General features: G+C 35.4%; 3 protein-coding genes across 3 annotated transcripts; 2 read left to right on the forward strand and 1 right to left on the reverse strand.

Annotated features, from left to right (window-relative positions):
• Positions 1–6601: 6601 nt before the first annotated feature.
• Positions 6602–9477, forward strand: LOC108212558 (receptor-like protein kinase ANXUR1). The gene has a single exon (XM_017384284.2). The coding sequence runs from the start codon at positions 7124–7126 to the stop codon at positions 9374–9376; it is 2253 nt and encodes a 750-aa protein (XP_017239773.2). The 5' UTR covers positions 6602–7123; the 3' UTR covers positions 9377–9477.
• A 1135-nt stretch (positions 9478–10612) lies between these two features.
• LOC108215269 (uncharacterized) lies at positions 10613–15050 on the reverse strand. Its single transcript, XM_017387689.2, has 10 exons — positions 14810–15050; positions 14491–14620; positions 14197–14335; positions 13893–14105; positions 13627–13765; positions 11648–11798; positions 11439–11548; positions 11250–11347; positions 11073–11142; positions 10613–10955 (listed from the first exon to the last, which is right to left on the reverse strand). Exons 1-10 carry the CDS (start codon positions 14900–14902, stop codon positions 10866–10868), a joined length of 1233 nt encoding a protein of 410 aa, XP_017243178.1. The 5' UTR covers positions 14903–15050; the 3' UTR covers positions 10613–10865.
• A 4746-nt stretch (positions 15051–19796) lies between these two features.
• On the forward strand, positions 19797–20529 carry LOC108213179 (large ribosomal subunit protein eL39x). Its single transcript, XM_017384947.2, has 3 exons — positions 19797–19935; positions 20054–20157; positions 20272–20529. The coding sequence occupies exons 1-3, from the start codon at positions 19933–19935 to the stop codon at positions 20318–20320; spliced, it is 156 nt and encodes a 51-aa protein (XP_017240436.1). The 5' UTR covers positions 19797–19932; the 3' UTR covers positions 20321–20529.
• Positions 20530–25731: the final 5202 nt, after the last annotated feature.

Consider the following 25731-nt stretch of genomic DNA (forward strand, 5'->3'; position numbering starts at 1 on the left):
GTACGGAAGCCAATGCTACAAGCATTCGGATTGTTGTCAATCTTGCAACAGGAGAGTATGTATCAAAGTAGTCAATACCTTCTTTTTGCCTAAAACCTTTAGCAACCAATCTAGCTTTATACTTATCTATTGAGCCATCTGGTTTCATCTTCCTTTTGAAGATCGACCTACATCCTATAGTAGAACACCCAGGAGGGAGGTCAACCAACTCCCATGTTCCGTTAGAAACAATAGAGTCAATTTCACTCTTCACAGCGCCTTTCCAGTGCCTAGATTCCGAAGAATCCATGGCTTGTCGGAAAGTCAAAGGTTCGTCTTCGACATTGTAAGTGATAAAATCACTTCCAAAGTCCTTAACTACCTTTGCCCGCTTGCTCCTTCTAGGTTCCTCAACTTCATTAGGAGTAGAGCTACTAGCAGGATTTGCCCCCACATTTGTCATCTTTTCCACATGATCGGGAATCGAACTAGATGTGTGAGTAGGATCATCACTTGAAGAACTTTGAGGTATACCAGTCTTCATAGGGAACACATCCTCAAAGAACGTTGCATCACGAAACTCAACTATCGTGTTTGCCACTATACCATCTATGTCAGATTTTAATACTAAAAATCTCATAGCTGTAGTGGTTTCGAGATAGCCCAGAAAGATACAATCAACAGTTTTCGGCCCTAGTTTCTTTCTCTTATGTTCAGGGACAAGTACCTTAGCAAAGCACCCCCACACACGAAGATACTTTATACTAGTTTTCCTGCCTTTCCATAATTCGTAAGGTGTCTTGTCCATATGTTTCAGAGGGACTCTATTCAGAATATGGCAAGCCGTATTCAGAGCCTCCCCCCACATGTACTTAGGCAACCCCGAATTAATCAACATACTGTTAATCATATCTTTAAAAGTTCTGTTCTTTCGTTCTGCCACCCCATTAGACTCAGGTGTATATGGTGGAGTCACCTCATGAATTATACCATTGCTCTTGCAAAATTCATTAAAGGTGTTTCCAGTATATTCACCACCTCTATCAGATCTCAAACGTTTAAGTACTTTACCAGTTTGTGTTTCAACTTCAGTTTTAAATCTAATGAATTTTTCAAGTGCTTCATCTTTATGTTTAAGCAAATAAACATAACAATATCTACTACAATCATCTATAAAGGTAATGAAATATCTACAGTGTTCCTTAGTCAACACACCACCAAATTCACATATGTCGGAGTGCACTAAATCTAACAAGTCAGAATCCCTAACCACACTATGAAAAGGTTTCCTTGTTAGTTTAGCTATCACACATACTTGACATTTAGTTTTCTTATCAATGGCGTGCTTTGGAATCAACTCTAAGTTCATCATATTCTTTAGAGCACCAAAATTTAAATGACCAAGCCTAGAGTGCCACAAATCGGATGATTCAATATTATTAACAGAAGGAGAAGCAGTATTATTAATAAAACCGCCTAAAACAGGCTCCACATTTATTAAAAACAAGCCGTCTGACAAGTAGCCCTTGCCAAAAAACACACCAGTCTGAGTAATAACTACTTTATTACACTTTAAAGAAAGTTCAAAGCCATTTTTAACTAAACAACTTCCACTAATAATATTTCTACGAATCTCGGGAACATGATGCACTCTAGTAAGGGATAGAACACGCCCTGAAGCAAACTTCAGGTCCACGTTTCCTATTCCACGAACTTGAGCCGCACTAGCATTCCCCATCTTCACTGTCATCCCATGAGCCTGTTGATAAGATACAAACAGAGTAATATCATTACAAATGTGCACATTAGCTCCCGTATCAATCAACCACTCATTAGACAGATAAGTGGAAAATAGTTCAGGGTTGTACTTAACATACCCGTCATTGGTTTCAGAAGCAACAGCCTCACCAACAACCATGTTAAGCACAGGCCCATCAGTGGTTCCAAGCACAGTATTTGCTTGTGCTACCACCTCAGCTTTCTTTGCTTTCTTTACAGGACAGTCCTTACTCCAATGACCAACCTGTCCACAAGACCAACATGGTTTGTTGGCCTTTGATTTCTTAGCCTTTTCCTGTACCACAACTGGTTTCTCGTACTGTAACACCGGCCACAGACCCTTAACCGTAAGCCACAGTTTCATCTTTTTCTGCCAGCGAGAAAAAGAAACTCCCCCACCGAATTTATCAGGAATACCTGATAAATCGATGGGCTGTGGAAAACGGTACGTAGTCCAATCGATGTTAGTAGTAACACCAGACCCAGAACCAGCACCACCACCAACAACAGAATCCACAATCTCATTAACCATCTTGCTTACTACACAATATAACAGATAATCACTTCAAGATTGTTGGGAGTCACAGTGAAAATCACAGCAACAATGTATAGAGCAGTTATATTATATAAACAAGAGTAGGCCAACGAAACCACAACAATATAGCATGCACGAAGATCGTATACACAATAATCAGTGACTGAGAAATTACGAGAAAAGAAGAGAAAGGCGCACCTTACACCGTCGCTAGAATTTAGTATACTGAACAGCTGAGTCGCCTAGCCCTTCGATGAAGACTAGACTGTTCTTGAAGTGATTATTGCCCCACTACGCTGTGATGGGTAGTCGCAATATCGCTCCCAGGATAAAACAGCACAGATCGAACCGCTCACAGACACGAGTACGATCAACAGCGATCAACACCTCAGTTCGCCCGAGAACAGTATGTATATGTGTATATATCGGAGCAGAGGGTGAGAGTGTAATAGAGAAGAATGAGAATGGTGTTTGTGTTTTTCCCGTGTTTCAACTCAAATGTCGAGGCTCACTATTTATAGTGAGGCCAAGCCACCAACACACTGTCCAGATTCATCTGTCCAGGTTCAATGAATCTGTATCTATCAGATATACTGACCAGATTCATTTGTCCAAATTAAATGAATCACATTCTCATTTCAAGCTCTTTCAAGCCACTGTATTCAACTCTATTTCTCAATGGATTTCACTAAGAAAATGTCCCGGAAATTACATCAAGAACATATTAAAATATGTTTTAAACTTTCCATTTTCTAACAAAAAATATAGCGAGGAAGAATATGTATTCAAGTCGCTCAAGGCCAACCAGACTGGGGCAATATCGAAAGACACTGTCTATTGAATCTTTTTCATACTTAATTGGCTCTTTGTCTGAGATTACGCAGATGCTCCAATTTTCATTTCTAAAGATTCAACTAATAATGAATGATACAGAGATGAGTATTCCTGATTCAGATTCTAAACATACTCTCTCAAAACCTTGGGAACTAATATGATATTGACAATATTGTTATCAGTTTTAATCTGTATTCTGCTTCATATTTCCAACTATTATGTGTGAACGATATAGGTTTTAATAAATACCAGGAGAAAAAAAAAGGACTGACAGGATCTGAACATTGTGTTGGAGACTTGGAGTGATGTCTCACTGTCGAGGCACTATGATACTATCACTAAATTGCATTCAACAATGTTTGATAAAGTGAGTTCCTACAAATAGAGAGAGGCAGAACCCCGGGTTGATTAAGGCTCAATCCGGGGCGCAGGTGTTCTTACTGCATGACTGGTAAAAACTGTTAAATTAATTTTGCAATTTCGAAGCAGTGATGGCTAAAGATTCAAGTAACATATTATCGTTGTTTTTTGTCTTTGCATTCCTAAATCATGGAAACTCCCTGTACACTGATTTTCTATACAAAATCGTTGCTGCGCCTTAACCACATCTGTTGTAGTCCATAATCAGGTTTTCAAATGGGATCTTCTTCAACAAGTGCCTTTTTGGTCCGTAACTTGCTTATGATTTTACTTGCAAGCAACAGTGTTCTTTGTCACATACTCAGAAGTAGAGGTCATCAGATGAGCTGTGGGAGACGAGGTGAGACGAGCGTCTCAGGCTCGCGAGAAGAGACGAGACGAGTTGAGTTGAGTTCTGGCCAGCTCAACTCGTGTACAACTCGACGAATTGAGTGAGCTACACGAGTTATTATTCTTGTTCTTTTTTTAAATAATGTGTAGAAATTGGATATTAATTTATTATGTAATATATAAAAGAGGACAGTATCTCAATTAATTTTATTAATTGATAAAATCACAAATAATTTAAAAGGACTTCTCTCTAAAAAACAGAATAAACCGCAGATACATTTACATCAAAAAACATTTAAAATCAAAAACATAAAAAACTAAAAACACTAAAGCAAATATTTAAAATCGAAAACGTAAGAAACATAAAAAACATAAAAACACTAAAATAAATATTTAAAATAAAAAATATAAAAAAACGTAAAAACATAAAATCGAAAAAACTTATCAAGATCCATCGTGGTAGCGATACGGACGAGACGAGTTGTCATGACGAGATGAGCTCAGTGCCAAGACAAGCCGATTTGCCGAGATGAAACGAGTCTGAATCGTGTATTCTAAATTTGTGAACGCTCGTCTAGTTAAATAAGAGCAAGTCCAATGGTGATGCTAAAATGTGTATAGCTATTATTATAATTTGAAGCCAAAAAGTGGTTTTTGAAGTTAAAATAGAACTCATAGTCCAATGGGTAGATTCAAAATAGAACCAATTAGATGTATATTTAATTAACCTTCAACTACCCTCCAATAAATACACATAACATCTAAATATAGCATCCCATTGGAGTTGAATTTTTCTCTTGGGTGCTATATTATAACAATAGCAACATCTATACTTGGTTCTATATTTAGCACCAAGTATAGCATTTTGCTATTTTGCATCTAAATATAGCATCCCATTGAAGTTGCATTTTTTCCTTGAGTGCTATATTATGGCAATAGCACCCTCTTTAGCTCCCCCATTGGACTTGCTCTAATATGTGTCAAGTTATATTCATCTCATTTTGTACCCAGTTAAAAGCGAGTTTTGAGACGAGCCGAACCGAATCGTTACGAGCCGACTCGTTTGTTTGGCCACCCATGCTCACAAATACTGCACAATTTCCGTATAGATCATAATTATGTAGAATATGATATATACATGGGTACAATTATTTTGTATAAACCATAATGTAGGTGTGGACTTGTATTTGGAAAATAAAGCTTTTTTCTCCCTTTTGATTTGACAAGAAATAAGAAATACAGTGTCGGTTTGTTTAAGAGAAGCGGAAGCTGTTTGTAGCTTTTGTTTTTCTTGACCTGTTTGTGCAAATAAGTTTAAACACTTTTAAAAAGCTGAAAATTCTGATTCACCTCTCACTTCTACATAATTATGATCTATACGGCAGTATTTGTGAGCAGGGGTGGCCAAACAAACGAGTCGGCTCGTAACGATTCGGTTCAGCTCGTCTCAAAACTCGCTTTTAACTGGGTACAAAATGAGATGAATATAACTTGGCACATATTAGAGCAAGTCCAATGGGGGAGCTAAAGAGGATGGGTACAATTATTTTGTATAAACCATAATGTATACGGGTGTTCGCGGTGCGGGCGGTGCGATTTTTTCCTAAAACCGCAAACCAACCCGCGTATGCGGTTTGGGGAAATTCGTAAACCGCAACCGCACCGCGTAATATAAAAACCGCGTAAACCACACCACAAAATTGCGGTGCGGTGTGGTGCGGTTCATGCGGTTTGCGTGGTTTATACATTCAAAAAAATTATACTTTTGAATGACAATATAAATATAATTTTAAAATATATGTATTTAAAAATAATTTTTATAAAATACACACACACAAATTTAGAGTTACGATACTCATTAAAAGAAATATAAACTAAAATATGAGTATGATAATGATGAAGATGAAAAGATTTCAACACTTACAAGTCATTTTATTGGAAAACAAATATAATTATAATATTTAATTTGTCGAATTAAAAATAACTTTATTTGTATCGTAAAATTATTAAAATTAAGTTGAGTAACTTGAACATATATACACACATATAGGAGATAATATCATAATAAATAATCTATTTGTATTCTATATAATATAAATATTTGTAATTATATGTGATATATTTTTATATATTAGAAAATGGCGGTGCGGTGCGGTTTGAACCGCGCATGTATAATGTCAAACCGCAACCCGCACCGCACCGCGCGGTTTGTTAAAATTTCAACCCGCAACCGCACCACGAAAAAGAAAAACCGCATTTTGCGGTGTGGTGCGGAGCGGTGCGGGCGGTTTATGCGGTGTGGGCGGTTTGATGAACACCCCTAATAATGTAGGTGTGGACTTGTATTTGGAAAATAAAGCTTTTTTCTCCCTTTTGATTTGACAAGAAATAAGAAATACAGTGTCGGTTTGTTTAAGAGAAGCGGAAGCTGTTTGTACCTTCTGTTTTTCTTGACCCGTTTGTGCAAATAAGCTTAAACACTTTTAAAAAGCGGAGAATGCTTATTTACCTTTCACTTCTAATCTACTTTTTTGCTTTAAACAAGAATTCACTTTTTTTAAATTTGCTCAAACGGCCTCAAAGTCTAGAAGACTCAGACAAGACTCAGACAGAGTCGTCCATCTTAGATGCTTGGCCCAGAGTCAAGTTGTGATGGTTGTTTCTCTCCGGTTTCGTGTAGACTTATCATTATGGTCTTCACTTAAATCTTATAACATTGCCGTATAGAAGAATAACATTAGCAATTTAGCATCCCCTACCGCCCTGCAAACTATAATTCATTACCAATAATTCTACCATGTTTCTTACACTTTTTTGCTCCTACCTTTTTCTTGATCACCAGCTTTTTGTTTCAGACACAACTCCAATTAGTAGCATAACAAGTGACAGTTCTGATCGTAATCTGGTAGTTCCAAGCCTCGTTTCTCAGACTCCAGCTGTCCAGCATATGTCTCTTTGATTCCACAACTGAAAAAAGAAGTTCCAAATCCTGGCCTAAATAATGCATTTGCAACTTATGTGATTCTGGTGATCACGCTCTTGAATGTCATTGTGTATAAGCTTAGGCAATATCATGAAGAAGAATATCACAATCAGAGTAGTCAGTCATCATCAACCTTTAAGAACCAGTGGCGCCTATTTTCTTTAAAAGAGATTCGATTGGCTACTCACAACTTTGATGGAGATTTGGTTCTCGGGAGGGGTGGATTCGGTAAGGTGTACAAAGGCCAACTGAATGATGGGGCCATGACCATTGTTGCGGTGAAGCGGTTGAATTCTAAGTCCAGGCAAGGAGCCAGAGAGTTCTGGACCGAGATTGAGATGCTCTCTAATTTTCGACATAGCCATCTTGTGTCCCTGATTGGTTATTGTAACGAGGATCAGGAGATGATACTTGTTTATGAGTACATGCCTCATGGCACACTTTCTGATCACTTGTATAAAAGCAGCAGAAATGGCCCTGTTGTTCCTCAGCTTCTGTCCTGGGAACGACGCTTGAACATATGCATTGGTGCAGCACGTGGATTAGATTACCTTCATACGGGGACAGGTCTGCACCAAAGAGTGATACACCGCGATGTGAAGAGCTCAAACATCCTCTTAGACGAGCACTGGGAGGCTAAAGTTTCTGATTTTGGTTTGTCCAAAATTGGCCCTGCTAATCAGTCATGTTCACACGTAAGCACACATGTCCGAGGCACGTTTGGATATATGGATCCAGAGTATTTCTTGACACATAGACTGACTAGAAAATCTGATGTATATTCATTTGGAGTTGTTTTATTTGAAGTGCTGTCCGGAAGGCGAGCTATGGATATGAAAATTGATGAGGCCCAGCAAGATCTAGCACGATATGCTCATCGATGCATTCAACAAGGAACAATATATCAGATCATCGATTCTACTCTTGAAGGACAAATCTCAAAAGACTGTCTAAAGGTGTTTGTAGAGATTGCAGATCAGTGTTTGCTTTATCAACACCACAAACGCCCTACAATGGCCGATGTCACTGCAAAGCTTGAGTTTGCCATGGAGTTACAAAAGAGAACACCGTCTTTTGCAGACCACACAAATCTTATGGATACTGGAAGGCATTTTCACAATCAAGAAAATAATGAAACTGTTGGTGTTCTTGAAAATCAAGAGGATACTATTGGTGTGGTTATTTGCAATCAAGAGGATAATACTGCTGGTTTAGTTGAAAATCAGAGAAAATTTTCCTCTTTAAAGATGAAAAACAAAGGTATACTGAAACTCGTTGCTAGAAAGGTGTACAAAGCATTTTCTAGAGGTAAGGAAAGTATAGCGAAGAAGAATGCAGATAACAGCATTTCCACTAGACTGAAACCAAGCAACCTGGAATCATTTGGAAGTGCACGGACACTATCTACTGAATCTTCTTCATCCATACCTCGCTCTCTGTCAGAAGAAACACGTATCCGCCAGTTTTCATTTCTTGAGATTGAAGATGCCACCAGCTCGTTCAATGCAGATCGAATCCTATCACACGGACATCAAGGTGTGGTGTTCAGAGGCCGTATTGATTTTGCACATACAGAGGTAGCTATCACAGAAGTGAATTTAACTAGTCAAAAAAGAGGATATGAAGCTTTTCGCAATGATATTCTACACACTAAGATTAGTCATTTTCATGTGCTGCCATTGATTGGATATTGTCGCGAAGATATAGATGATTTGTATCTGGTGTCCAAGTACATGTCCCACGGATCACTAGATTATCATCTCCGCGACAACAATGATACTCCTTTGACATGGAACTTGAGGCTCCGGATTTGCATCGGGGCTGCCAAAGGCTTGAACCATCTCCACAGAGGCATTGTTGGTCAAATAATGACACACGGAAGAATGAAGCCAGACAAGATTCTCTTAGATAAGAACTGGATCCCTAAAGTCTCTGGCTATGGCTTATGGAAATTAGGAACCTCACTAATGAATTTACCCACGTACTCGAGTCAGTTTGATTCTTGGGAGACATGGGCGTATACGTCTCCAGAGCAAAAGGCACGGGCATTGTTGACAACAAAATCAGATGTTTACTCAATGGGAGTTGTCTTGCTGAATGTACTGTTTGATTGGAGACAAATAATATCGAGTTTGGCCTCTCTTAACGGAGCACAGGAGAGTTTGTATATTTGGGTTAAAAATAACATGAGAGATGCAAGTCTTGTTTCATTCATGGACTCGAATGTTGCAGGAACAGTGACACCGGAATGTTTCACTGAGATAATAGATATTGCTTTGCACTGTTTGATGAGAAATAAGGATGAACGTCCATCAATGGAGGATGTGGTGAGGAGGTTGGAGTATGCATTTGGTTTGCAGAAAGATAAAACCTTAAACTTTCCTCATAACGGTCATATCCGGATGAGCAGACGGATCATAAACGAAGACGAGGCTGTGAGGATGAGTAGTTGGAGGTGGAATACGGAGATGAGTGTTGCCAGTTTCGATTTTGACAGTGTTGAAATAGTTAGATAAGTTTCTTGTATCATCAACATCAAGTTTGGAGTTGATTCTTTATATACTTTGTTGAAGCAATCACACAAGGTAAGATGTATTCTTCAAGAGTTTAGTGGTAACATTAGTCTTGATCGATTATATTTACTGATAAAAGATGGAGTACTTGATAAAAAGAGCTTCTCCTATAAAAAGAACTAGTCATGCGTCACAGAGTATTGCATTCACTTTTGCGCTCATGTGTTGACATGACAGATTAATCCCTCCCAGCTTGCCATCACTGCTCTGGAAACAACTTGTTGTCTTTCTGAAATGCGCGCAAGTCTTATAAACCAACCTTTAAAGGAGATTTAGCTAATTTTTACCACCCCCAGTCTTGATTCAAAAGTTAATTTAGCTAATTTTTAATTGTTCAACTAATTTGTTTACTTCAAAACAATCTCTCAGTTCAACTGAATAGAGTACAAAATTCCGCAGTTGAGCCAGCGGCATTTATTCTGGACAGGTAAAAAGACTCAACAAAGTTAAAAGATAATATTATCTCAACATAGAAATGTATATACCTGGAGTGGGGGAAGGAGGCTTGCGAAAGCCGGATTACATTTAGACTTATCACATCTGATATCAATTGGAGTTGCAACTTGATCAAACAGGTGGTGACCAGGTGAAAAGCAGAGGCAAAGATTAACAACACAGGGAGTTGAAAAAGGCGCATGCTTCTTTTATCAGATTTACTGACTTATCAGCAATAGATTCTGGTGGGTAGGATTACGAGCTAGAACATAAAAAAAAACACGAGTATTTCTTCAATGCCTGCAAGGTTTCCACAGGGGTTATAGACTTATAGTGAAACATGAAAGAAAATACCATTGCGAAGTCTTCTAGCCTCTTTTTCCGATTACAATGACAAGAAATCATTTCTTTCATCACCCATTGGCCCCTGCAACTTGCAATATTTACGAGTACCCAGTATGGTGCATGTACAACACAGTTATGAAATAAATACCCAATGTAATTGCATATACATTACATCTGTTCCAACCCAACAGCATGTTCCACACTACTTTTCTTCAAAAACCTATCACTAGCATTTCGAAAATTTCAGTAGAGTAAATGTGCTCCTTTACTGCTGCTCATTGAAATATTCTTCCATGACTGTTTTTATCTAACATACACCCACCAGCAAATCTATAAACCTCCAGGGAATCAAAGTTGACTAACAATACTGTTACCGAAATGAAATGATGCCAAAACTGGTTGTATGGAAAGTTAAACCATAATACATGGTTAAAATATATAGATCGTCCTTAACTGAACATTGCCAAATAACAATTTTACAGGCATATAATTGAATTCTGAGCCTGAAAAACTCTGACAACAATAAAATTAAAGCAATTTGGAGAACAGATAAAACTTCAAATTTATACTCCATCAAAATCGCAAAAGTACAGAATGTAAGACAGCTAAACTCATGTCTTATCATCATATCTTTTTTAGGAGCGCTGTCAGATCAATGTATTGCCAAGCCCTGCATCAACTGTGCACCATCTTCCGCCACCTTGTTTGCTTGGATTGTGGCGATTACGTTTGAAATATTACCCTGGCAAAGAAAAAGGCACTAACAGTAAGAAACACGTATTTTTGAGACGAGTGCTTTTGGATAAATTATTAATGATCCACAGTAAAAAGTGATCAAGAATTTAAGAGAAATTTTTACCCTCCATGTTGCCAGCTTCGTCCGGAGAGACTGCCATTGATTCAACCCAAATACTCGCTCAGTGCACCGGCTACACAAAAAAAAGGGATTAGAATTGGTCAAAAATCTACACAATCAGATGAGAGGATCAGATTGTTCTCCAGCGCATGAAGATAGCAACTGATAGCAATAATGCACCTCACGATAATTATTTGATTCATCTGATCAATCTTGCAGTCCAACAACTTGGCGGTGATTGCCTTAACAACCCATCCTTCCACCTCGTCATCGGCAATCTGCAAAGAACATGGGAACAACAGGAATTCTAGAAAACCCAAAAAAAGTGCACAAGGGACTGAAAAACAAATGACGAATATGGCCACTAACTTGTAATGTATGTTTAATTAGATCATATGGAATATGACCAGACTCATTGGCCCCAAGATCAACCAACGACATCAATCTCATCTTTGCTACACAGTCCTCATGAAGAATACCTATACAACAACATATGGTTTAAAAACAGCAAGTGATCAGGAAGCACATGTCACCTCTATTTTGAAAAAAAATTACTTGTCAAAGTAACTAATGATTACCATAGTTTTTCAGCAATGAAGAATTTGCTGAATGAAATTCCAAGTAAGCATCTAGCTTTTGAGTCAGGAAAATCTTCAGAAGTTGATATACCGACTCATATTTTGCATCTTTCTCCAATTGCGCTACCGCAGGCATATCAAGCAAGTCACACTGCAAGCGGGATGACACAGAACACTACCAAGTTTAATCCCAGCAAATAAAAGGTTGTGCCTCTTCGAAAGTAAGAAAAACTACAGTAAACATCACTACATACATTATTCAAAAGTCCAAAAGTAATACAAATAAAATAATGATGACAAAAGATTCAGCCTGAAGGGGTAGCCACAGAATCTGTGACCAAAGTTGCACCAGAATCGTGGTTCGATCCGGCGCGTGGTACGAGTACGGGTACGTGGAACGTCAGTTTGTGTGAATCGGGTACGATGAGTGGTGAATCGGGTTCGCGGGTCGAAATAAGGATCCCATTATTAAATATATTTAGTTAATTTGAAGTTAAATTTAAAATGCAGCTAAGTTTGATGTTTAATTCAAATTTTATTAGTATATTTTAATTAAATTTATTGATTTTGTTTTACAACTTAAAAGATTATTCCTATATTTAAAAAAAGGCAAGTGAGAAAAAAAATCTTCTAATTGTGATATTAGCTCAAATCAAGGAATCTTCAAATTTATGAGATTATTTTTAAATCTTTCTTTTTGTAACTAAAAGTGTACAGTTTTAGTTTTAATTTATAATAATATAATATAAGTTAGGTCATTAATTATATATAATATAAACAAAATAGGCACAAAGCCCCGTACACTACAGACAGAGCAAAAGGCGTCTTCTTCACTTCATCTTCTTCTTTCTTCACTTCACTTTTGCTTCTCTCCTTCTCTTCTTCGTATAAAGATGCACAATCTGCTGTCAGCCTGTCTTCTCGTCCATATTTTCTCTTTTCTTTCGATTTTAACATTGTTCGTGGGAGTTGCAGTGGTTCGCCGGATTTACCGAACTGGAACGCGAACCGCAAGGAACTGGGTCGATGTCGACCCGCGTTCGGGAACGTCCGATCTGGTATGCGGATCCATAGGGCGACCCGCGAACCGTGCAACTATGTCTGTGACTCAGAGAAATAGCATAAAACCATATGTAAATTTCCATGTATTTCTCTTTTGGTTGTGGATGAGAATATATGTGAAAAGCAATTTTTTAAAGCAGAAAACTAAACCTCTGTGACTAGGATTTTGGTATGACTTGGTCTTATACTGGTTTGTGACTACATGAAGATATGTTAATTCATGAGATTGTTTGATATAAGTTCAATTTCTCACTTTCCTATTACTACCATTAATTGGCTTGTATATGAAAAGAAATCAGTTGATATATATTAATCTTCTTTTATCAACTATCATAATTAGAGAGATTTATAGCTAAACTTGATTTTGTATCCTATAATTTCATCTTCTGATTACATTTTACGGGCCTGCCAACATCATAACTAAACATGTCTTTAGTTTTTATATTCTGTTCTTAACCCCATGCGCATCTATAGTTCCTTTTTCATATTTTACACTTGGGTGGCAGTAAACAGCAAGTCAATGCACTTGTGTATTTATACTGTATATTAGTTCCTCTGTTTCATAGAAAGCCTTTTGCACTAGGTCAATCTTCCGAAAAGATCAACAATGTTTCAGTTTATAGTTTCTATTAATTAATGGTACAATGAAACCATGTCCTACAATACCATTACAACAGTACTCTAAATGTACAAACTTGATAAACGAGACCATATTTTGGGGCACAGATGACCTAAGAATCAAAATTAATAAGGTCTCAAGTTCAAAATGTAGCCACAGTTGACCCTAGTCCCTAAATATCAAAATCATAAAATCTCAAGTCCAATTACGTTCAGTGTTCTATTTGCTGCTAATACACCATATCTTCGATATATGTTACAAATCTCATATAGTTGCTCCTAAGTATATATTATCGTACCTGAAACATGTCTGGTGTTTTCACAAATTCAACAACGGCTCGTACTGCTTCTTCTTTAGCTTCTGCCATATTCTGTGCATCTTCATCAGAAAATGTTGCTAGATATTTGGTCAGAAATTTGAAAGAATCCTTAGCCGAGCTGAAAATTAAATGAAAAAATGGCAGTGCATGAATTTCAGTGCCGAACTTCAGAGGAAAGTAAATGATCTACGGTTGGAACATAAGATGAAACCACAGATCACTAAAAAGGCTTCCTTAAAATTCACCTTTTACTTTCTTTCAAAATATTCGACACAGAGAGAAAGAGTTCTCTCTGATCCTGAACCCCAAGATTCCACTCCTTGAGAAAACTATCAATTTTCTTGAAAGAGGGAACAACATGTTCAATGACCTTCCCGTTGACAGCCAAATTAAGGGCCTTCATGTATACAAAGAACCGACTGTATGGATTCTCCAATAGGTTGTACAGATTAAACATGCTGTAAAAATAACAAAAATATAAAAAACTATTAGCTACAATACGTCACCTAACCACGCAAACCTAATTAAAATATCATCAAGCCAATTTACATTTTGAGACGAAGAGCGGGCTTATCATTAGGCTGTTGAGTGACCTTGGTGGAGATGAGCTTTGCCATCTCCAGTGCTTCATCAAGACTGCCTGTCTTCTTGACAAGATTGCATATGACAGTAAAGATGCACTCAAGATCTGGGACATGAGTAAACAGTTTAAATTATCACGTAAATCACAATGTGGAATATAATTTCCCATATATTTCAGATTTTAATAAGATCAAACATTATACAAGATAACGAAATCCTTAATACCAAACAAAATAAGTTACAAAATAGAGTGAAATAAACCTTTGTCGGAAGCTTTGGAGAAAATGACATCAGCGGAAGTGAGCATAAGAGAGGTCAAATCCAACCATCTTCCAGCGAGCATACATTCCGAAGCCTCCAAGCACAAACGACTCACTTGTGGCTCAGCAACCTAAAAATAATATATATACGCATCACTACACAATTCTCATACAACTCAAAACATAAACACTGAAGAAAACGCGAATATTCACATTTACACAACAGCTAAATTGTATAAAAAAGACCTCAATTGAAATTTTACAATTTGACAAAAGCGAATAAAAATTGAAACTTGATTATAAAGAGGGAGTGTGGGAACCTCGGGACCGGCATCGGCCCATGAGATCTCGGAGGTGAAGCGAACGACGGAGAGGGCTGGATCTTCTTCGGAGGTTGGTACGAGAGTCGTCATCGTGCTGAATTGGCTGCTCTTGCTGCTGCGATAACAAAAGCAAAAAACTTGAAAAGCAGAAGAAACCCTAGTTTGAGGATACGGGTGTAATTATAACGATTTTCCTTTGCGAAGGGTGGGTTATCATATTTTTTTTTTCCCGAAATAAGGCTTATTTCTGGACTAGGGATAAAGTATATACTCCCTCCATCCCCCTGAGTAGTATACATTGGGGGACGGGGACGCGGCACGGACTTTAATGCTCCTGTAAAGTGTAGTTTTGTAATTTATTTTTAAAATTTTCTTTTTCTGAATTAAAATTTGGATGTTATATTTTTATTCAGAAAAAGAAAATCTCAAAAATAAATTACGGAACTATGTCTTATAAGAGCATTGAAATGCGTGTCGAGCAGTTGAAAAGAAACGTATACAATTAAATGGGACAGAGGGAGTATATAATTAGAGTAAAGTTATGGAGACCACTTTTATTGGAGACCGTGGAGACCACTTATGTTCTGCAAGTGAAATATTGCATAAAAACATTGCAAAATGTTTTGCACATCATGTTGTACAAAATCATTATTTGACTTTAAAATCTTGAATATCATATAAGTTTCGCATGTAGAACATTACAAAATGTCATATTCTACGAAATATATTTAGACTGCAGGACATTGTTCAACTTGCAGAACATACATTATATACTTATGAAACATAGATGATCTTCAACAAATTTTAATGAATACATGATATTTGTTGAATATACTTCACAAAATAATGTATTTTATAGTGTTTTGATTGCAGAACATAAGTGGTCTCCACGGTCTCCAATAAAAGTGGTCTCCATAGAACTTTACTCTATATAATTATTATACTTTTTATTAAAATAAGCACTTAATTTTTGTGAAAATAATAAGCTCGCTTGGGTGAGTTTAAAATAAATGTTTCTTACTTAAAATAAAATAAGTGAAGTAGAATTTAGAAATTAGTTAAGACTTATCAGTGATTAAAGTGTTTGGAGAAAATTAAAAGTCATGAAACAAAAGCTAGGAATCCTACTTTTTTTATAAGCGCTTCTCGACTTTTTACACAAACGGCACGAATAGGCGTTTTTAACATAAAACTCCAGAAACGGGGCGCCCCAGACACCCACAATGTATGTGTGTGACAATCAATATATAGATAAAATAAGTTTTTATTTTTTAAAGGTACATATTTTAATAATCGTTTTTGGATATAAATATTAAAAAGGTGTTTTATATTAATTATTTGATATAAATATAAGGGTTCATTTAAAAAAAAAACTTTGAGTTTATGTGCTTTTATTCAAAAATAAGTCATTATTTCTCAAAAATAAGGCTAGCCAAACGGTCTCAATGAATATGAAACACCTCTATAATATTTATATCCAAAAAAGATATTTGAAATGATTTTTTTTGCAAAAATAAGGACTTACTTTTTAAAAGAAGAGGTTGCCAAACATGCCCTTATTTCTTTTCTTCCGATTTTTGTTTTAATTAAATTTAGGGGTGTATTCAATTGAAATTTCGGGTTTCAGATCGGTTATCCATCAAATTATTTTGTCATCCATGCTATAGAATCTGACGGTATTCAATCAGGATTTTAAAAGGTATTTATAAATCTGATGATATTCAATTGAGATTGTTCAAAATCCATTATCTGATGGTATAGAAATGTTGATGAATTTTTTTAGACTACAACAAATGATTGCTTTCGTGAGATTGTTCAGTGTATTTTATATTTTTTGAAATCCCGCCATAATTGAAGAGATTCTGGAACATTGTGCTTAAATTTCATAGATTCTGTATCAACCCTACGATATTTTATGTAGAATTTACATAAAATCAGAATCAAATACAATTCATTAAGATTCATAGACTATATATAATGCATTGAAATCTCACTTTACATCGGATAAAGTAAATATATTATGATATTTTCATTTCATCTTATATTGGAAAAAGTCAAACATAAATCGACTAACACCTGAAAATATTAACAAGGGAATGCTAATATTTCTTTGAAAATAGCCATACAACAAAAACGTGAACGTGCAACTATAGTATTTGCACTACTTATGAAATGGCATAGTGATATAGTTTGTATATTGAGTTAAGGCGATGCTAGATTTCTTAAACAATACAAATATATGATTGTGGGGTCGATTTCTTTCTTAAACCGTGATTAATTATGGAACCTTGACGTGATAAGTGAACCAGTCGAGGTTTTTTTTCTTGGACATCCCTGACCCTGTAACAGGAGTCAATAACTTGCTTCGGATTATAACAACTCTACATAAAACAAATTAATAAGACTGCACACCATTAACAAACGTTTCTTGTGTTGGAAGATTGACAAATACATTTTTTACATCAATGACTACACTTGATAGCGAGTTATTGTAATGACCATCAAACTCGATATTTATTACCAATCTCTTTTTTTTGAACTGCTACAAAAACTTCTCCAGTGCGTCTTAGACATATAATGTACGATTATCTGACCTAAATTAAGTACGAAGTTATCATTATGTGTAGAAAGAGATAACTGAGGCAAAGAAACACGCTTACAGGCTGATCGATCAATTCCACTAGAAAAACAACCACTGATGAGCCAAACACATGACGAAGAAGTTAAAGATGAGACGGAGCATGTAATTTTAAAAAACTTAATTCAAAATTTTAAATTGAAGCCTATGATGATGACGGGGAAACCACTGCTTTCGAGCTGAGAGCAGTTTTCATATCATACATAAGTCATAAGATTTTTACCGTGTTTAACACGGGATTATCCATTTAGCCCGGTTTATTATTTATTTTCCCTTTGTATTTATGCATCGTGTCATACTTGTTTGTGTATGAACATCGAAGTACTAATATAAAGACCAAAGTAATCCTAATTATGTAACAGAAGTCTATTTCATAGAAGAGTAAAACATGTAATTTTTCAATATTTTTATGTTCAAGAATCACTAATATATTGGTTTTGATATAGATATATAAGTATAGATACCATGTGTATGTATATACGCATGATCATATTTTATTAGGTGTTTTTATGAATGACTTAAATCATGCGGCTTTATGTCCATTTATTTAGTATTTTTGTTGTTAAATAGATGACAAATGAAAAATACATTTATTATGTATATAGTCGAGGTGTTACGACAGATCGACATATCTTAATAGAATTGAACCGAAAGATAGATTTATGATATTGGTTTTGAATTTAAAAATAATATGTATATTTAACTTGAATAATGACGCTCCTCTGACAATAAGTACTTAGTTGATATAAAAATAAAAACACTATTTTAACTACTAAATTTAATAAAATATATCAAATCACACATATATAATATTTACATAAATTAACTATGCATAATAAAATAGATACAGCCTGATATATCGCTCCTTGAAAAATGTTTCAACTTTTTTCTAAATATAAATTTTAAAACTATATTATAAACTTCAATATACTTATATAAAGGAGAAGCGAGGGGCGTGTAGGTGGCGCCTCTCACATCGCTCCGTTCTATTTTTCTAATTTTCTGAAATTTTCGGATGAAAAATATCAAAAATTAGAACTACCTTTTTAAGTTTCGGGTATATACTTATATAAAGGAGAAGCGAGGGGCGTGTAGGTGGCGCCTCTCACATCGCTCCGTTCTATTTTTCTAATTTTCTGAAATTTTCGGATGAAAAATATCAAAAATTAGAACTACCTTTTTAAGTTTCGGGTATATTAGAAGCAAGTTTCAGAATCTGATTTTGTTTTAGATTTTTTATAGAATATAGCAGCTTGAAAGTTTTAATCTGATTTTGTTTCAGATTATTTAATTATGGGAAAAAGTAGCACACAAGTCTCTTTGCACCTATAAATAGCCTTATAGATTTTAGGGTTTTAGATCATCTAAACACAACATACTCTCTCTCAATATCATAACCCTACCTCTCTCTGGTGATAGTTATTTTGCTAGAATTCTAACTCGGTGGTGCCGTTCTTCTGCAACAATAAGTGAAGGCTGTTTATACGATATTAAAAAAAGTAATGGTTGTTGCAAGCAAAGGCAGTTATAGACCGCTGGGTGGGAGTCGACAAATCCAAAAACGGGAAAAGAATATAGTCTTGACATGATATTGATGGATGATATCAACAAATTAACTATTAGTGATATACGTTTGTTGGTTATTCTTTTATAATATTTGTTTTGTTCATCGGACATGTTTGTTGTTGTTAACTTTTTATGATTTACTTTGTACACGGGAAAATATTATTTATGCATTATCTGTTTACTCTGTTCAAGCAACTTTTAAGTGAAGACTGTTCATACAGTATTAAAAATAAAGGTTGTTACAAGCAAGGGTAGTTATAGACCGCAATCTCACGGCTCTAAGTTATATGTTTTTGTGCACAATCAATTCAAAAAAATTGGAGGAAGGTGACAATGTAAGAACATGATTTCTTTTCAAAAAAAAAACACAAATAAAATTAAGATTCGTCGTGCTTTAAATTGTTAATTACATGTAGAAATTTATTTTCATTTTTTCACCATGAATTATAGTCCAATTTTGCAAATTTATATATTAGTATTGGTATTACATTAAGATTTTTGTATAATAAAATTTATTTTATCCTACAAATAATTATTATTAATCATTAATATATTTTTTATAGACCGCCACAAAATTATTGCATTCTATAAATATTAATATTGAATTATTAATATAATTTTTATAGGCCGCCGCAACAATCGGCTTCTCAACTAGTTTTGCAATAAAAAGTAAGTTGGCAAGAAAAGAGAAAAAACTGAACAGGAAAAAAGAAAGCGAGCATGGGTTCAGACAGCGGGGAAGCGATCCGGACCAACCCAGTGGATCGGTATCGGCCCATCACGTAGCAGAAATGGGCCGCCAATAAACATACATATCGAGCGAGATAGTATCTTTTTAAGATAGAGCTAGGGTTTGGTAATTTGCCCCCATTTGTTTGTTTGCAGGCGGAGGCGCGTTTTCTCAGCACAACTCAAGATGGTGATTCTCTCTCGCTATCTCTCTCTATCTCTCTCCGATCTCAACTCTATGAAGATGTATGTATATTTTGTTTTGTACTAAATAACAAACTGATTATATAATTGTTATGAACACACAGCCGTCGCACAAGACTTTCATGATAAAGAAGAAGCTGGCGAAGAAGATGAGGCAGAACCGTCCCATTCCTCACTGGATCCGTATGCGCACTGACAACACCATCAGGTTCTTACAATATTTTTTTTGCGCTCCTGATTCAATTTTATTATATTAATTTTTAATTTTTTTTTGAAAATGCGTGTCTATATGTTTTACATTTTTTATAATTTTTTCTTACAGGTACAATGCCAAGCGCAGGCACTGGAGAAGAACCAAGCTAGGGTTTTAGAGAGGATGTTTCTGCTGCTTCTTTATGGAGGAGTATTTGCATCTGCTAGCTGGTGTATTTTTAATTTACTTTGCATTTCTGCTTAATTTTGGGATTTTAATAGCGAATTGACTCGGTGTTTTGGTTCCTTTTTGTTTGTCGGAACTAAGGTTTAGTTATTCTTGTTGCGAACAAATATGATGATTAATATTCAGTATTTCAGACCTAAATTTATGTGTTTATTATGAATGTCTGTCGAGATTACAGCTTAAGTTTATTTGCTTTGTTGTTTCATTTCGTTTATATTTTCAAGTTCAGAGTATTTGTCTGCCTGCTATTTGTTCTAGCTATGATACTAATTCCTTTAAGTTCATTAAGCCTCAACTGGTGAATAAAAAAAGTCTGACATAGCTAGGTATAGGTAATATATATCCTTAATGGGGCAACTTTAGCTTATGCCAATTAAAGGTTTTCAATGTTGTGATGTTTTTAATCTATAGTCAGCTCAATGATTTGAAGTTTTTAATGTTTCTTGACATTTGTCAGTGTGTTGAATTGGTTGGATTTTATATGTGGCTGGTAGTCATGGGTAAATTTAAACACACACTTAGTGGTAGTGCTCTTCCTCCTAAATAACTTTGGTGCTTTCTTGCACATTAATTTAGAATCTGATTGTCGGCGTCGGGTATTAGATATTGAATGGCACTGATTTTTTTGATTGCATTTCATTTGATATCACTAGTCAATTATATTCAAGCAGTTACATTTCTTTTTATTATGGAAAGGTTACTAGTACTGTGATTGCTCCCAAAATGTTTTCTAGCTAGTTGCTATGAATTTTTCATTGCACAGCATTTTATAACAGTATAAAGTGTCACTGCACTATAATTTTTTTGCTTGTAGGTAGTGCACATGTGCAGAATATGCTAGCTTGTGATAACACTTGAACTTAGCTCTCCAAAGTTATATGTTATTGGCTCTTGCTCTAAGTTCACTAAGCCTCAATTGGTGAATTGCATACCGTCATGGAGTGTGTTAAGATGTTTGAAATGATTGCATATGTAGTATATAGTTTGTGTCTTGAACATATTCACGTGTAGTGATTCAGAATCTGTTTATTGGCTAACAGTATAATGATCGTGACATTTGTAAGTATATTGTCTGTGTCATTTCTTTTATTGATGGAGGTTTATGATACTAGAAAAATTAATATTCATAGCAGTTGCATTTTTTTTTTTGCTATTGTCTTTGCCTTTTGACAAGACTTGCACGCTGTAGGAAGTTATAGGTTGTTTGATGCTTGCTTTAGTAAATGTTATGTAGTATGGACTGTTTATGAATTTCCACACTGTGCTAAGTGATTTGCTAGCAAACAGAGTGTCCATCGGACCATTCACGTGTTAAATGTATATACATACCCTAGCAAAGATACATGACTTGCATGCCTAGTCTTTTATGTTTTTGTTGTTAGAGCAAGTCCAATGCTAAATGTAAAATGACTAGCCATTGTTATATTATAGAATCGAAAGTGCTGACTATATAGCACTATATAGCTATTGTTGATCCCAAATACAAGACCAAGTATCCATTTATGCATTTATAAGACTAACTAAAGCTTTGAATTGGAGAGGTTTTGTGATTTTGGTCCTATATTATAGTTACAGGACTAACTATAGCTATGCAATGGACGCTTTTATGACATCTGAATGAAGTAGCAACGATTATGACTCAGCTTGCCAAAGTACCTGTTGCCGGCCCTTCAAGCTTAACTATAAGCTGAAGTGAGTCATCTGATACCTAAATAATTTGAGGCCAAGCTATGCGTAGATTTGAGGCAGAATATGAGGCTTATATACCCAGTTTTTAACGTATACACTGTGAAAGTTCATAGCACCTCATATTTTATGGGTATATTTTGTTTGTTGACAGTTGACACTTAACATACTTAAAAATCAAGTGGCTAACTGCCTATAGAAGTATAGATGGTGGGGAATATTTCTGAGTCCAGCCCAAGACCGGTAATACCGTATAAGCGTGCTGGGCCTCTGTTCATACAGCAGTTGGATTGTTGCTTGAACGAAAATAAATTTTACTTTTAGTTTGTTTTCGTTTTTTGGTAAACTGTGTGGAATTTTATTTCAATAGGTAGAGCTAGGTTTACAAACTTTATATCTCATACGCTAGTAAGATTAACAGAATTAAAAGAATTTATCTTTTAATACTTAATAAATTAAACATTATAGCCAAATATCTGTCTAACCAACGGATATATGTGGTAGAAATCCCTTTCATGTTATTATATAAGAAACCTACACGACCCGTACCGGATGAACAAAGGAGGCCTGATCTAGCTTCAAGATTTTTCTCATGAAATTTCATAGTGTTGAGTTTTGCAGTGATACAACTAAGCACTTTCCTCTGCAGTATACTCTATTACACTGTCAATTTTCAACTTGTTAGTTGCGATCCAACATCATGGCGTGTACTGAGCTTGTACTTTTACATGTTGTTCAACAAAAAAAGGGGACTTTAAACTTAATCCTGAGGCATCGATCAATGTTTTAGTACTATATTATTTTTATTTGAGCAAGTAACAGTTGTACTTGGACTAAACAGGTCCTGCACTATGTTTGACATGCGTATACATCATTCAATAAGTCTGTAAGACTGTAACGCACACCTTGTACATGAGGGGGGACACGGCATCCACCTGTTTCTCAAATGGATGAATCTCGTGTCCAATTTCATAATGTCCGTTCGATCTTAATATTTTGTACAGATGGTTCGACATGTATTTTAACACTCTTATATTATATAATTTATTAATTATTTTTTGGAAAAAAAATTAAATATAAATTATGAATTATATTTTATATACATGTCAAACAATGTAAAAAAGCAAGAAACTGAACAAGTGACAATACTATTATGCGAATATGAATTAACCGTGCTTAGTGTTTAGAGTAAACATTTCGGCGAAATATATCAAATATATCCTTATTGACATTTTAATTCGTAAGTCACTTTAACAAGTTCGAGCTTGATTAATTTTGTAAAAAGGTCAAAAACAAGGAGCTATTTAAAATTCATTTTTGTTTAAATATTACGGAAGAGATGCTAGTAACGATATTCGACACGTCCTAGTATTAGTATTATTATCATAGCGGACTCTAAAAAATGAGGTTGACTTGTAGAAACACATTCACATGTGCATTGCCATAGTATATCAAAATTCATTTCACGTCAAACAAGTATCTCAAGGCTTGATCGAAGTTCAGATCTATAAATATAGCGTCAATTGGGATATCGCATTAAAAAAAAACCCCTTCTTATCCAAATCTTACATTTCAAAATATAACGCGTTACCTACAATTTTGGTGACTCCGATCTTCCCAAAATTTTAACATTATCGTCCGCTATTTATAAATCGACATGTTATGCAAATGCTCGGTTAAAAGCCGGTTAATTTTTACGAACATGTAGACCTGCCTGCTCGCGATCTTTAAATTTAATGGGTTTAGTCACGTATAGCTGTACTCGGTAGACATTGAATAATAACTTGTACGAAAGTGAATCGGCTCAACCGGAACCTAATTTCTAACCGCAAAAATCAATTATCTCTGCTCTATTGGAAGCGGTACGTTGATTTTGAATTTATTCACTTGTCGAGCGTGCTGCCTTGCGGGACACCTAAAAATCAATGGAGACCGAGACAAATCGTACTCAATACCATAGACAGGCTTGCATCCAGTTCAGTTTGATAATCTCGCCGATACAATGTCTTCCAAGAAAATGTTGAATATTCAATCAATCTTATAAATTTCTTTTGTCGAATTTCTGAAATAAATTATTATCAAGATTTCAAAATTATATAAATTTTCCGAACATATGCTTTAACACTCCCTCCATTTTTAACATTTTAACAAAAGTGTCAAAACGTCAAAAGACAGATATTTAAGGACGGAGAAAATGGTAATTCAATTTGACATACATCATGCAACCTAAAAGTGCGGAATAATTCTCACGAGAATGGTTCTCAATTGACACCAATGAATAGAAGACAGCTAAGGTCCTCAAGTCCTGATTGGCTATCCACTTAGAAATACCGAACCAAATAGTTAGCTTCATGGAGAGGCAAAACTACAAAAAATGTTGTAACAGAGACATCCAGCATAGAACTATCCACCTCTTATTTCAGCTTCGCCCCAGATCACATTTATTTCCTTTCCCATTCGTTTTCTCGAATCAGGGTCGAAATTCCCACACGACAAAAACCCCAAGAACAATTTAGCATATTTCCACAGACACCATAGAATTGCAAGAGGATAACATTATCATGATAAAAAGTGAAGAGTACTTGTTGCTACAAGCAGCATCCAAGCCAAACATGATGCCTAACATTAAATCAAGAAGAATCATGTGACATAGTACAGAACTAGATCATTGCAAGTCCTTGCTACCCATGCTAACTATAATTCTACTTTTGACTCGGCAATGCTTGCTTGGTTTCATGACAATGGTTCGAGCTGTGTACAGGAGTAGGTGTTGATACTAACAACCATTCTATCATCACTCTTATGTCAACACCCTGGACCATCTCATCATGTGGAATTTGTAAATATGCGTACACACTTTGATTTTTATGTAACTTGCGTACAATGTGAATAGAGCCAGTTTATTCACTTGTTATTTTGTGCATTTCTGGGAAGCTAGGGATGTCAATAATTTTCTGCACTGGGGGATCTTATAATGTGCCGTGTGGTGAATTAGTTATTCAATTCCTTGTCAGTGAATCAAGTTTACAATCTCTGTCAACGGGCCAGATTTAAAACTCTCAGCAAATTTGTTAAGTTTAACGGTGTACTGAATGATAATGTGATAACGGTTTAACGGGTGTACGTAGATTTAAAACTCGATCCGATACGCCCTCCTAAGTTTTCCCAACTCAACTTTGTAAGACTGATGACTCCACGATAGCTAATTGTATTAGAAATGCTAATACACACACTTGAAGGACACGGGAAACAAAAAAGAAAACAAAAAAGAAACAAAAAAACAAAATCTCCATGTGCACTACATGACTTAAAAGTAAAAAAGTCCAAAGATCTAACCACTTGGCTGTATGGAATTATATATTTGTCGTAGACTTTTCACTAATCTTGTTGATCTTCTATGGAATTACAGAAGATACCAATTAAGTTTTCATTCATACACGCAAAGGCAAAAAAAATTGGAAGGTCTACAAAAGTGCATCAATTGATGTGTTTTAAAGCCATAAACAAGGCAATAAAATCGAATGCAACTTGGCTACCAAGTTTTCCTCACCACATGATCTTGCTCAATGCAGAAAACAAAGCAAATATATTTAATGTGTGTTTTTAATACTAAAGTTGATGAATTCAAGTCTTCAACTTTAAGTAGGTTTCTTTATT

This window comes from Daucus carota, chromosome 3 (assembly GCF_001625215.2).
Source record: "Daucus carota subsp. sativus chromosome 3, DH1 v3.0, whole genome shotgun sequence".
Lineage (NCBI taxonomy): Eukaryota > Viridiplantae > Streptophyta > Magnoliopsida > Apiales > Apiaceae > Daucus > Daucus carota.